Raw genomic sequence first — 14453 nt, 5'->3', positions numbered from 1 at the left:
AAAACATATTTAATAGACAGAGGAAGACCTTATTTAATAAATCCAAGAGTCAGTTTATTTCTTATTAATATGGGATCTATGACAAAATGGCTTGACTTGTAAACCATTTTAATGAAAGCATACTCATTTTTAATTATTTTATTATTTTTGGTAATGATGTTTACATTTTTAAAATGAAGTGTTCATTGCAAAAATTAAATTAGCCTTTGGTATAAGAGAAGTGGGAGGACATTCCTTACAATGTGCTCGATTAAATTATATTACAGTGTTTGTTTTGCAACAGACCATTGTAATGTAAGATTGTAATGCAATCACATTACAATCAAAGGATGTAATATGATTACAGTTTAAAATCAATGTAATCACATTACATTGCACTCTGTAATATTCTTAAAAATATTTTTACCTTTCAACTTCATTATTTTATTAAAAATATTTTATAATATTATGATTAAAATAAAAAATATTAAAATAAAATATATAATATAAAAATAAAAAATTAAAATTTATATAATATAAGTAAAAAAAAATTAAAATATAATATATAATATAAAAATTAATATAAAAATAAAAATAAAATATATAAGATCATAATAAAAAATAAAAATATAATATATAACATTAAAAATATATTTAAGAGATGATATTATATAAAAATTAATAATAAAAAATATAAATATATTAAATTTATATTTTAATAAATAAAAATAATTTTAAAAATTAATATTATATTTTTAATAAAATATTTTTAAATCAAACATTACAATATTATTTTTTTTATTTTTAATAATTATTTTACTTATATATCAAATACTGTAATATTATTTTTTTTACAATCACATTTATCTTAATCACATTATGTTATAAATTACTGAACACCACGGTAAGGTGACGGCATTTTAGTCCAAGCATGAATGATAAAACTTTTCATAGGGGAATGCACAATTTCACGTCAAAGTTTAACCAAAACCCTCTCTTCAGCTTCTCTTCGTCTCCGTTTGAATTCTGATACAAACCTTCCCTTTCTTCCCTCTCCATACTTCAGATAGCCTCAAATATGAAGAGGCTCGCACGTGCAGCCCCGCACGTGCTGTGGACCAGAAATGTCTCCACTGCCGCCCAATCTGAACCCATGATCCATCAAGACACAGTGACCCAAATCACCAGCATTCTCAGCCGCAACAACTGGCAGCTCCTAATGGACTCCCCTGACATAGCAACGAAGCTAAACCCAGATATAATCCGATCCGTTATCCACCAAAATCGAACCACCTCTGATCCGACCCGACTCCTTGGATTCTTCATCTGGTCTCAACGCCGAGTGGGTACTACTCATCAACAGGACTTAGATGTTTATTCTCTTCTTGCTATTATCCTTTGTAAGTCTAAAATGTTTGGCCCTGCAAGCTATGTTTTTGAGCTTATGGTAAAGAATTTTAAGCTCCCTTTTGATATTTTGGGTTATCTCAGTAGTTATTGTAGAGAATTTGATGTGAAGGGTGACGTTAAAACTTCAATTTTTGATCTGTTGATTACTAGTCTTAGGAAAATGGGGTTCCTTGTTGAAGCTTCTGATGTGTTTTTATCGAGTAGTTTTGGAAAAGGTGAAAATTTTGTGCCTAGTTTGTGGTGTTGTAATGGTTTCTTGAAGGATTTGTTGAAAAGAAATAAGGTGGAGTTGTTTTGGAAGGTTTACAATAGGATGAATGAGATGAAGATTGGTTTCGATGAGTATAGTTATGTTAATGTGATGAACGCGCATTTTATGGTTAAGAATGTTGAGGAAGCGAAGAGGGTTTTCTGGGATATGGAGGAGAAAGGTTGTAGTCCTAGTTTGGTGAGTTTTAATGTGGTTGTTCGTGGCTTGTGTAGAGTGGGGCATGTTGATGATGCTATTGAGATAAAGAGAGCTATGATTGAGAAGGGGATGGTGCCTGTTGTTTATACTTATATGATGCTTATTAATGGATTATGTACGGACATGAGATTGAGAAATGCTGAATCGGTTTTAGAGGAGATGATTGCTAAAGGTTTGAAGCCTGAAGCTGCTGGTTTCAATGCTCTAATTGATGGATTTCTTAAACAGGATCATGTAGTAGAGGCTTTTAGAATCAAGGATAAGATGTTTGCTAGTGGAATTCAGTTAGACCTCACCACATATAATGTTCTTCTTAGTGGTGTTTGTAAGTCCGGTAATATAAAGAAGGCAAGGGAAATCATGAATGAGATGGAAAGATTGGGTATCAACCCTAATTTGAGAAGTTATGATTTGTTGATTAAGGGTTATTGTCGAGAGGGTGACTTACATAGTGCTTTTAAGTTGCTTGATGAGATGAAGAGTAGAAACTCGGTACCAACAGCAAAGACTCATGCTGTCTTAATTAATGAGTTGTGTCGTTATGGAAATATTAAAAAAGTGAATGCTGTTTTGGGCAAAATTTTTAAGGAGACTGTGAAGCTAAATGCCTTTGCTTGCAGAAATCTTATTTTGGCTTACACAAAGGAAGATAGAGTCAAAGAAGCAAGAGGGATTTTGGAGATAATGAAGGACCAAGGGGTTCCACTTGATATATTGTGTTATAACCCAATTATAATAGGCCTCTGCAAAGCCAGAAGGATGGTAGAAGCAAGGACATACCTGGATGAAATGTTTGGGAGGGGATTAAAACCAGATGCGTACACATATGGAGCTTTCATCTCTGGGTATGGTCGGATGGGGCAGATGCAGCTAGCTGTTAAGTGTTTCAATGAAATGCTTGGTTGTGGTCTGGTGCCCAATGATCAAACTTACAAAGCACTGATTGATGGACACTGCAAGAAGGGAAACATTACTGAAGCATTATCTGCTTCTAGGTATTGGCTTTTACAAGGGATTCAACCAGATATTTTAATTTACAGTATGCTCGTAAGTTGCTTCACCCGGAATGGAAAACAACAAGAAGCACTGGAGATCTACCAAGAACTTTATGAGAAGGGTTTGTTTCCTGATGCTCATGCTTGCAACTCTCTCCTTACCAGTTTATGCAAACAAGGTAAGGTAGGAAAAGCTCTTCAACTTTATGAGGCAATGTGTGCCAAAGGCATTGATCTGAATGTTGTTACATATAATTCATTGATTAATGAGCTATGCAGAGTAAAAAATATGGAGAAAGCAAGACAACTCTTCCTAGAGATGCAGGAAAGAAATCTAATCCCACCGTCTTCAACTTTCACTTTAATTTTAAATGGCTACAATAAAGCTGGGAATAAAACTGAGGCTTTTTCTCTGTTTCAAGAGATGGTGGCCAAGGGAATTAAACATGATAAGGAAACTTATTATGTAATGATTGATGCTTACTGCAAAGAAGGGAACTTAATAGAGGCCTTGAAGTTGAGGAATATAATGCTGGACAATGGTATGCCGATGAGTGAGACTGCCTATGTTGCTCTAATAGAAGCCCTTTGTAAAACAAAAGACTTTTCTGAAGCATTGATTTTACTTAATGAAGTAGGAGAGTCTGGACTCAGCCTCAGTACAGCCACATGTAGTTTTATAGCTTCCGATTTTAACAGAGCAGGTGAAATGGGCAAAGCTGCACAAGCATTAGAGCACATGGTGCGGTTTGGATGGGTTTCAAACTCCATGTCTTTAGCAGGTCTACTTGATTGGAAATGCTATTCACACAATGCTCAAAGACAACAACAATCTTATGAGGCGGTAAGTTGAGAGTGTTGCGGATTCAAGCCAACTCCAATTTAGCAATTGATAATGTGGCTTCTCCATATCTGTTACTTGTATTCTTTTGACAAGCAGTGCCATTAAAAGTAAACCTCTATTGGGCTCGCTGTTCTGTTTCCACTGAGTGGCTCCTTAATATGCTTGATTCTACTGCCTGGTGGCAAGTTTGGACTTGTGAAAGGTAATGAAACTTATGTTTCCCTTATGTTTCATGAACTCTATTTTGAGAAAGTCTCCTTAGATGACATTTGTTGCATAAACATATTTTCTAGTAACTGATATCTTCATTTCTCCTTTTTAAGGTTTTCTTGTATGCAAGGTGCACAAGAAAAAGAAAAAGAGGTACACTGTTATGTGCCTTTTCTAGTTGTGGGAAAAGCCATACCTGAGCTCAACTGTTACGCTTTCTACAGGTGGTCCAGGTGATGATTTATTCACAGTGCAATTAATTGCATTTTTCATCTTTATCTCTCACAGATGATAGTACAAGTTATTGTTTCCCCATCTATGTGGGTAAGCCAGAAAGGGCTTGTTAGGATTTAGTCTCTTGAATAAATTACTAATTTCTTAAAGTTCATTCTCTTCTGGTACAGAAGATCTATATGGGAAAAGAAAACACATCGTACATGCTCATTTCATTGTTAGGGATAAATTAGAAAAAAGAACTTCAAAACCTTATGATATCATATCTGTGATTTATACGTGGATTTTTTTTTTTTTTGGTGTTTAAGAGTGTTGGACCATATTAATTACACCCTTTTATTATTAGTGTTTATTGAGGATGATTATGGCTGCTGTAGTATGCATCCTGGAAAAACAGTCTGTTTTATAACTGAAAAAGTGAGAGTTGTAATGGGCTGTGATAAGCGGTTAAGATGGGCTGGTCTTTTCAGTTTTCAATTATTAGCACTGAAGGGAAAGAAATAGAGAAGAGAAACACTCAGCATGTCAGATTGCAATATCATGAAGCTTCTTTGCTTTTCTTCTTCATGGTTGACATAATAGGTAGGTTCTGTGGAATAAATTTTAACAGGTCATTCAGTGTAAGTTAAGTGAACCATCCAGCAAATATTCATTTATGAAAAAGTAACGGAAGATTGATTTCTAGATTTTAGTGCTTAGCAGACGAGTAGTTGCTACTGTTGAAGAGACAATTGATCACTTTATTAAATCATTGCCTTGTAGCTCCTGTTGACTGTTTTACATGTAATGGTTATTATGGAGTACATATTGTCAACTCCAATAAGTTCTTAGCTGACCCCTAATTATTAATGCTCTGTAGCTAGGGAGGTTATTTTCCAGTTTGGCATGAATTTGTCCTCAAACACCCCCTCCTCTAGGCCATGTTTATCTTCAGCTTGTGATTGCTTTCTATGTTACTTGGACTTGGGGCTGAGTGTCAGGTACATATATGTCTGACATGGGTATGTCCATTTCTAAGTTTTCCATATATTTGGAGGCTCGGAACTCCATGTCTAGTCCATCCGATATGTGTCTGACAAGGATACTTCACGGAAAATGAAGAGTTGGCACAACATAGATTGCCTTCATTCGTAGGCGCTTTGAGATTCAGATTCTATGTTTTGATCCTGAAAATGTTTGCCTATGAATTCTGCAGAAACTGAATGGTTACTTTTCTTTTACGCTAGCTTTTCCTATGTTCAGTTTCTTTTATGGTGGTAGGGAAAAACATACTCTCCACATTTAAATCAAAATCAATGTCAAGGAACTGCGGCAATAAGCAGCAGCTAGGTGATGATTCCACAATAGCCATCTTCCGTATCCTGCTAGCTTGTGATCACTATGCAGCTTTAAACATGTTGGCAAACAGAAGGGACACCTAGGTGGGGGCTTCTTTTTAAGGAGGCAGCTTTGTACAGCTTTGAAGGGGCTGCTGGCAAACAGAATGGGCAATCAGCACATGCGATCCATTTTATTGTGTATTGACTTATTCTCACGCTGGATACTAGAGCAGGAAAGAGGACAAAACCTAAGCTTTCGAAGAAAAACTAGTTTCCATGGCAAGTGTTCAAATGTAAGCAAACCCAATGACTTGGTATGTTTCTTTGGAAAGAAAATTATGGTACATATGCTAATAAAAAGGAAAAACCCATTTGCACTAGCAACATCTAAAGTGAAACACTATGTGGACCAGCAGGCAACATCTGAAGTAAAACTATTCGCCCTTGCAACATCCAAAAGTAGATTTTTGTTAGAGAGTTAAGCATGTATTATTATATGCTCTTTGCTCACGTTTGATGCTATGTGCTGACTCTGTAACGGCTAGAGAGCATAGAGATAAAAAGTACTATTAGCTCTATCCAATGGAAACTTGCCATGGTTGCAATTGCATGCTTGAACAGGAAAAACTAAAAGAGAAAGAAACTATCATGTTTGTTATTAAATTGAAATTCCCCTTTTGACCATTCTAAATAAGTCCTATTGTACAACTATAAATTTCCCAGCAGGGAGGCATTTCCCTATATATCATTGGTTTTTTTGTATGTGATAGTCAATTGGTTTCACCCTCAAATATTTGAGGGAAAAAAATCACATATAATTCGGTGCAAAATAAGGCAATTAACTGACTGAAAAGTGAAAAAGGAAGGAGCATATAAATGAAAGAAATCATTTGCCTTTGTGAGGTTAACATCATATCATCTTCTCGAATTTATCAAGCGTCTTCAACCTTTGCATTGACCTAAGGAGCAGTGTGAAGAAAGCTCCTGTATTTGGACAAATCAATTAAAACAACTTTTGTCAGCCATGGGGCTGATATCAACTTATACTTCTACTGCTAAAGAACCAATATCCTGCTCAGAATGGAACACGTCACCTGCTCCGAGGAATGATCCGCTAGCAATAATTTGGCTGCCTTGACTGCCGAAGGTGACGCCTAGGTTTAGCAGGGTACCTCCTAGTACTGTGTACATGGTTGCCATTTGCAGTATTCTGGCCTTCCGTGCTGCTCTCTCAGACTGGTATGCAGTTTTGCATTAAACATTAACGTAAGTGAAAAGAATGAGAATCGCACAGCATATACAGAGTACACTCTAGTTTTCTCTATTCCAAGCACAAAGGGAATGTAATTTTCAAAATACAGAGTGCATTACCTCTAGCACCCGGACTCGGAGTTTCAAATCTCCTGATTCAAGCTGTTTTACGAATTCTTCTATTTGCTGAACTCTGAATGGCATAGACATGGTGTAGGACCTGGCCTGAAATATACACAGGTTCCAATATATAAAATGATGAATAAAATAAATATTTATAATTACTTCAAAGCAAGCCAACTTTCTCACTAATAGCAACTTAAGCAACTGAAGGAATTGGAGAAACATGGTAAAAGGTGCACTACATCATCAGCTTGTTTCCTTATCTGCTGCACTAGCTGTGTACCAGTTGGCTGCCTTTGTCTAATATCTAATAGCTCCTGTAGGTTGCATCGAAGTATTAGAGCATAACTTTTTACTGAAATGAATTCGCCAGTGGATCACAAACTTCATTGAGAGAAAACTAAGTTAATGCAGGAGAATGTAAAGAACCTGAGCATAAGGTGCAGCAATCTTTGCAAAGGAGAAATTTGGATCAAGTGTGTAGCCAATACCTGGAAGGGAACCATGATCTTGAGGACAGGCCAGTGATGAAATAACATTCTTCTTTTAACGTCTTCAAGCAGTATAAGGTTTCTGCTTTCTTAATCTAAAATGAAGTTTAATTTGCCTAGTGACTGAGTTCAAACATCATTATGGTGAATGAGATGCACCTTCGAGTGTGGAAAATGCCTTCAAAACAAAGGTGAATGTGGATGGGAACCGAAATGGTTGATCCTGAGCTATTGCAAACAAATCCTGCATAAAAGCATATTCAAAGAAGAACCTCATTTTACCACTAATATGTCATGGAAGGGTTATTTGATAGAAGAAAACAAGGGTTTATATCAAGCTTTACTCCTTTGACAAATACAAACAGTTCTGAAGGATTAAATATTACAAATGCATCCACTTCAATTCTGGCATTTAAATTGACTTTCATGCTCCAAGCTTTAGTTTTTCCAAAATTCAGAGAACTGGTTACTGGTTATCAAATCAATCAAAATTCAAAATGGTCCCCTTGAAATTGACAAATTTTTTGGTCTAACTGGGAAGACAATGACATGGATTCATGAGAAATCTGTTAGCAAGCAAGCTATCATTGACTATTCTTTTCTTTTGTTTCTCTTAATCTACTTAATTGACATATCACTTCTCTAGCTTAGATGCTAAATGAGAATGTCCACTTTTGCACACCTCTCCAATTGCAGACAAAGTAGTCTCCTGATCTGGCCTCTGGTCCAATAAATTATCCAAGAAGAATTGCACAGATCTCCTCACCTAGCATACCACATAACAAAATATAATCATAGAGAAGGGTCAAATAGGATTTTTATTAATCCCTATATTTTCCTTGCAACTTTTTTGTATGTAGGGGGTGATGACCTACCGAGGACAAATCTCCTGTGGGTTGAAGTGCTCCAAGATCTATGAGGCTCCGCATAACCTGCAGGGTTGTTTCCAGTCAGTTTTGGAGACAAAGAAGAGATGGCTCTTCCGGATACAGCATCTTCAGATGCACTACCTTAAGTTAGAGAATTTCGGTAGGAACTTAGCAAGGCTTAAAATTTAGTAACAACACAAATAAAAGCAGTGATGTCATTCAGACATATATAAACCATGAGTTTGGGAGGGATTGATCACAAGATGAGGGAAATACCTAATATTTTTTATTCTATAAGTTGCATATCTCCAATAATGGATGATGGCACTGTTGTTTCATTGCATACAATTGCAATAAAAGAAATGAGCAAAGAATATAGTCTGTATCATTTCAACTTTATCTTTTTGCTACCTTGGAATGAATGTTTCAATGTCTTTGTACCATGGGCCAGGATTTGCAATTTAAAATCCTGGCAATTAAATCTGAAGATTATTACATGGCTGCAATTTATTTGCACGATTGAGTCCACTGCTTATGCTAGTTTGATCTTAGAATGAAGATCTTAAAATTTTGTCTGCTATACGATACAAGTGGGAAAAAGTTTGTTAAGTATGCAAAGATTCTTTTCATTACTTCTTACTGTTTGTGCTATAATATTCAATAAATTTCAGGGAAAACTTGGACTAGAAAAGGAAAAATGTCACATGAGATAGAAAGCAGACCTTTTTTGCATCTTTCTCATATACTGCATAGAAAAGTTCCAGCAATCTCTCACGAGTAAAAGATTTGATGTCCCCCATCATGCCAAAATCATAATAGATGATTGCTTCATCCACATCAATAGCCAGATTTCCAGGATGCGGATCAGCATGAAAGAAGCCAGTTTTCAGTATCTGTAATTCACATGAAAATCCAGCGAATAGTTTGTTGGTTGTCATTATACTTAGTAGTCTGGAATAATAGTCAAGACAGTCATTTGAGATAGGTCAACTTTACTTGCCTGAATCAAGTATGCTTCAATGGCACGTGATGAAATTCGAGAACGATTATATCCCTGAGAATCTAATGCAGCTAATTTGTCGATTTTAATGCCTGTTATGGAAGTAACAATGCCATATCAATTATAACCAGAACGAACTCATTGCAACAATCTTTTAAAATTTTCAGCTGCATAATAATAGCTTCTGAAAGAAATCGAATGCATTAAATTAGATGGAAACCTGGTAAATACTCCAAGGTCAACACCTTTGTAGCCGTGTAATCCCAAAACACCATCTGCAAAGGGAGAAAGCCCTCAAAGTAAGTATAACTGCACACTACTTGCATGAACAAGAAAAAGACTTAAACAATGAGATCAGGATAAAAGAAAAAGGAGAATAAGCATTATTATCTAGGAGCCCGATAGCAAGAAACATACAGGTACTCGGACCCACTTTATATTTCGAAAATCTCGGCGAAACCTATCAGCATTTTTCCCTTCATTTATGTAATCAATTTCTTGATACAAAATCCTGAGATCCCAAAAAGAAGGTAATTTGTCAGGTTCCCATATGTTCTTCTTACTTTACCTAAAGTTAACATAATAAAATTCATACTAACTAGTGCATAATACTTACATGGAGCATTCTTCATATACACCCATCCAATCTCTTGTCGGACCACCAAAAGTTTCACTATTCTGAAAATACTCTGCAATTAGCTTTAGATTTCCTGCAGAAGGAGCAGAAATTAAAGAAGCTACTGAGTACCAGTAATATACACAAAGACCCATGCTGCTAATTTTTGAAGCACCCAATTTAGCCAGAACCATTATTTCTGTAGAAAATACAATGCAATCAGTTGGACAAACAATATCCAGCTGACTGCATGCATAAAGCCTAAATCTGTGAAGGAAAAGGAAGCTTGTTCATTGTACAAATACATAGCATAATACACATTAGATTGCCCTTCCTACTACTACCAGGCTCTAGTTTCCCACTATCTATATGTTTCTCAGATAAAATAGAAGACAAAAGAACAGATGGATGTGAAACTGTCAAAGCAACTGCACCAGTGATTGCTTGCTAATATTCCTGAATGTGCAGTTTCCAGAGATGAACATGTTTCTGCAAACATCTTAAGAAAAACAAAATGAAAGTACTTGTAATTACCCAAAAGGACGGGAAAAGAAAAGGGAAAAACATCATTGTTTTAGAATTTGTAAGTAAGCAGACCTTTATTATGGTAAAGTGACAGAAAAAATGTATATTACTTACGTAAATCAATGTCAAAAAGCTTCCTAAGGCCAGGCCTTTGAACCTTGACAACAACTTTCTCCCCATTATGCAGAATAGCGCGATGTACCTATACAAAGAATGCTTCAACTTCAGATCATAGAGAGGGTATCTCTGGCTAACATTGATTACTGTATTACCAAGACTAAATCAGATTATCTCTTCACAGATATAACTTCACTATTCACCAAGAAGAAGCAATAGAACTATAAACTGATCTATGGAACAACTAGGATCTGTGCAGAATCAAAGAAATTTAAGGCTTGAACATAAAAATTATTAAAAAATAAGATTGTAATAAACACCTGACCAAGGCTAGCTGCAGCAATGGGCTGGTCCTCAAATTCCTTAAATAGTACATTGATGGGAGCTCCTAGTTCACTCTCAATGAAGCTTCTTGCTTTCTTTGGTGAGAATGCAGGGACTCTATCCTGGATAATGATACATGACAAACATAAAATTTACAAGATAAAAATTAGAACTTGGAACTACAGTTGTCTTATAAAGAGACACATATATGTATATGATTGAATGTCAGCATTTGGAAGTATAATGCAATGACAGAAAGCTTTTCCAAATTAATAAAGAAAAAGAAAGCAAGAGTACCTGCAATTTGGCAAGCTCATCCACAAACTCACGTGGAAATAGATCTGACCTGGTAGAAGATAATTGTCCAAGCTTAATAAAAGTAGGACCAAGTTGCAATACACGCTCTCGAAGCCATGAGGCAGTCTTTCTCCTCCTCTTTTTCTGCAGGAAATAAACAAAATCGATGAGAACCAAAAGCAACAAAATATATATAACAGAAAAAGATGGAGATTATGGATATTAGCCAATTAAGAACGAGAAGAAGGCAAAGACAGCAGAACTGATGGCCAAAACACAGAAGACACAGGACAAAGGTATCGTTCCCAAGGGTGCTGCCCTAAAGGGCCCCAAATTGGGAGGTGGGGATGGAAAGCTAAGCCGCTAGACTGGTCTAAGGTGAAGGTAGAAAGTTGTATTCCTGAAGGCTTTGTAGTAATTTATCATCCCTGTTCAATTTTGATCTGATTATTTTGTTTCTAAATATTTAAGTGAATGGAACTGTTTCAGTTGTTTCAAGGTTTTAAAGAAAAAGAACCAAAAATAAAGATTCTACTCCACAAGCTATAATCAGAGGGGTATGCTTCAACAGACAACAGCACTCACCTGCTTATCTTCTGTGAAGCCTCTCACAAATGCCCATTTTGCATTGTCCAACAAAACACGGACTCGTAAAGAAAGAACAAAAGACCAAACATCTATAGTCCTTTGCAAGGTACTATAATTCTCATTGGCCCAACTGAAACTTTCATCTGAAGGCAGAACATTTAACTCCTCTAATGGTGGAAGTTCTGCAGACGCTCTAGGTTTACGCTTCTTAACCAGAGATGGACTATTATCTCTCCTAACTATGCTAGCACCATTTATAACCTGCTTTACACCATTCACCTTCTCCACTTTTCTAGTGGCTGGAGCTTTTCTTTTCACTACCTCACTCGCAGGCACCATTTTCACAGGTCGCCCATTGATTCCTACCTTTGGGGCTGACTCAGTTTGTTGCATATCCACTCGAAACCTGAATGATTTATCTGTCATAGGCAGATTATGTATTTGCCTCTCAAACTTCACAAACTGATTCGAAATTGAGCTTGAAAAACTGAGAGTTTCCATTGTTCTTCCTTGATTCATCAACTCACAATTGCGCAAATAACAACCGTGTGAAGCCAGTATTGCTGCCATGTAAGCAGCAGACACCTATAGATTTGATAGTAATTCAAAAAATGAGAAATAGGAAACTAGCAAGAAGGATAATCAACTGAAGCACTATTAAATAATTGACCAAGTACGGCTTTTAAGCTAAACACAACAAATAACTTAGTAGGCACACAATCAATTCCCGCTGTACTGTATGAAGAACCCTTTTTTTTTTAATTAAAAAAAGGAGCTTTTACAGCCAAATACAAAGCCTAATGACAGATAAGAATAAAGCGACCTGAAACTTCTTAATATTAATCAATATAGAAATAATTGATCCAACAAAACACCAAGATATACTTGAATTAGAAATCAAAAATAAGGTAACGAAGATTATCAATGAATGAAAACTTGCAGATGGCGAAAATAGTTGAACCGTCAACCAAAAAAAAAAAAACTTTATTACGTGAATCAATTTTGGTATAAACAACTAAGCCAACAAAATCCGAACCACAGTATTAGATTCAAACAGCAAATAAACAGCAAAGAACAATACAATCTTTTTTGGGTTTTCAAGGAAGCACCCACCAGTTAAGAAGAAGATGTAAAAACCTTGAATTATTAACTACGAAGCAATGATATATATTGGGTTTCCAGGACAAAGAAGCAAAGTTTCTTAAAATGTTATGGCTGAAAAGGAAAGGAGAGGAGACCCTGCATAGAAAACAAAAGAAGGAGAAGCAAGCAACATTGCCTACTGAGTTAAGAGGAGTTGAGTGTTGACGTGTCTTTCCTTCGTTTTCCAAATTCAAGGTGTTGAAAGGCAAGCGTTTTGGACTTGTTAAGAACGCTGGCTTTGATTTTTCTTTTGGTTCTCTTTTTCTGGTGTCTGAGGCTTTGTCTGTTTACAGACTAAAAAACAGAGCATAGTATCTAACGACTTCAACCACCACCATCCAGCTTGTATTAAGTTGTTTGTTCGTCTTCCACAATAAAGGGCTGATACTATTAGTATGGTTCAAGTGTCACTGATTAAAACTAATTTTGTTTAGAGAAGGGTTAAGTGTTTGGAAACAACACGACTCTAGTTTGAAAATGACTTAAGATATAAAAACAGAGCAGCTCTAATTCACATGGCGGCATTAATTTTAATTTTTGTGCATGTGTTTCATACTTTAGTGGGTTCTTATTAACCTATTGCAGTTCCTTAGCTTGAAGAAACAATTATAGAATATGTTACCCACAAGCTATTGACATTTGGTTATACATTATTTCTTTTTCAAAATTTGATGGGAATGATGTATTACACATAAATACATATATATATATATATATAAATCTTTCACCCATAGGCTTCTAAGTAAAACAAAATAAAATATTAAAGTGGTTGCTTAATTATTATTATTATTATTATTATTTATGTACAATTTGTGGATAATGAATAATAATAAAAAAATGAGAAAACAACATAATTGCTGAATAAAAGGGGAGATAAAATGGAAAGTGGTGCATCGTGGCCAGCTCTCCATCGTTGACTTGCCAAGATACGGAGGACCACACTACAAATTTATCAAAACCTACTCCCAGTATTTCCACCAAAACATGCACGTAATTAGTTTAACTGACATTGCCCAACTTTACACTTTGATTTCATTTAAAGGGTCAGAAAAAAAAAGGAAATAGATAAAAATATATACATATATAAAGAATTATAGTTTGAAAACAAAAAAAAGGTTAAATTTTAGATGTAGTAGAGTGTCATCTTTATGATGCGTTTAAGATACAATCATTTGAAGACTATTATTTAAAAATAAATGATGAATTAATATATTATTTATAAATATAAAATTACATTGTAATTTGTACAGATAAATATTAAAAAGTAAATAAATATTTTGATGGCTATCTATCTGTCAACAACTTGGAGACTATTTACGGTATTGAAACACAGGTAAAAAATTCACAAATGATATTATTTTTTCTCTTAAAAACAAAGTAAATTGAAAAATTAAATACATATCTATAAATTAGTTACATGTAAAAAAGTTTAAAGTGAAAACAAAAATAACAAATATAGTAAAAATTAGAGATTTGATTCAAAAGAGAAATAAGTTGAGAAAATAAAAAGAAAAGAAGAAAAAAAATGAGGAAGAAATGAAGAGCAAAACTATAGAAATTTATGTATGGAAGTAACAACATTATAACAATAAAAATAATAAAGAACTCAAATAATGAAAACTTGAATAATCAAAATAAAAAAAATATAT

General features: G+C 35.0%; 2 protein-coding genes across 8 annotated transcripts; one reads left to right on the top strand and one right to left on the bottom strand.

The window, feature by feature from the left end:
- The first annotated feature begins 898 nt into the window (after positions 1–898).
- On the top strand, positions 899–5540 carry LOC110410016 (uncharacterized). Of its 3 annotated transcripts, none has more exons than XM_021419578.2 (3): positions 899–3899; positions 4021–4140; positions 5402–5540. In XM_021419578.2, exon 1 carries the CDS (start codon positions 1058–1060, stop codon positions 3704–3706), a length of 2649 nt encoding a protein of 882 aa, XP_021275253.1. In that variant the 5' UTR covers positions 899–1057; the 3' UTR covers positions 3707–3899; positions 4021–4140; positions 5402–5540. The 3 variants fall into 3 exon arrangements, with proteins under 3 accessions (XP_021275253.1, XP_021275252.1, XP_021275251.1); XM_021419577.1 differs by having other exon boundaries at positions 5384–5513; XM_021419576.2 differs by lacking the exon at positions 5402–5540 and having other exon boundaries at positions 899–3697; positions 3794–3899; positions 4021–4158.
- LOC110410017 (Protein kinase superfamily protein) lies at positions 5472–13168 on the bottom strand. Of its 5 annotated transcripts, XM_021419584.2 has the most exons (19): positions 12775–13168; positions 11659–12246; positions 11074–11217; positions 10773–10898; positions 10450–10537; positions 9811–9904; positions 9612–9705; positions 9415–9469; positions 9195–9286; positions 8917–9087; positions 8201–8257; positions 8008–8091; positions 7485–7569; positions 7264–7325; positions 7077–7151; positions 6832–6936; positions 6555–6696; positions 6355–6444; positions 5472–5609 (listed from the first exon to the last, which is right to left on the bottom strand). In XM_021419584.2, exons 2-18 carry the CDS (start codon positions 12229–12231, stop codon positions 6371–6373), a joined length of 2121 nt encoding a protein of 706 aa, XP_021275259.1. In that variant the 5' UTR covers positions 12232–12246; positions 12775–13168; the 3' UTR covers positions 5472–5609; positions 6355–6370. The 5 variants fall into 5 exon arrangements, with proteins under 5 accessions (XP_021275259.1, XP_021275254.1, XP_021275256.1 ...); XM_021419579.2 differs by lacking the exon at positions 5472–5609 and having other exon boundaries at positions 6089–6444; positions 12775–13167; XM_021419581.2 differs by lacking the exon at positions 5472–5609 and having other exon boundaries at positions 6089–6444; positions 12799–13167.
- Between the last annotated feature and the right edge of the window lie 1285 nt (positions 13169–14453).

Source organism: Theobroma umbraticum, unplaced genomic scaffold (genome assembly GCF_002168275.2).
Source record: "Theobroma umbraticum cultivar Fairchild unplaced genomic scaffold, ASM216827v3 scaffold_44.0, whole genome shotgun sequence".
Lineage (NCBI taxonomy): Eukaryota > Viridiplantae > Streptophyta > Magnoliopsida > Malvales > Malvaceae > Theobroma > Theobroma umbraticum.
Note: the sequence above shows the minus strand (reverse complement) of the source record. Positions and strands in the feature narration are given on the sequence as shown.

Coding starts and splice junctions, on each gene's coding strand:
- LOC110410016 (XM_021419578.2), top strand. CDS start 1,058: ATGAAGAGGCTCGCACGTGCAGCCCCGCACGTGCTGTGGACCAGAAAT.
- LOC110410017 (XM_021419584.2), bottom strand. CDS start 12,231: ATGGCAGCAATACTGGCTTCACACGGTTGTTATTTGCGCAATTGTGAG. Junction 9,706..9,810: donor GTATATGAAGAATGCTCCAT/GTAAGTATTATG, acceptor TTGGGATCTCAG/GATTTTGTATCAAGAAATTG. Junction 7,570..8,007: donor CTTTGTCTGCAATTGGAGAG/GTGTGCAAAAGT, acceptor GCTTTTATGCAG/GATTTGTTTGCAATAGCTCA.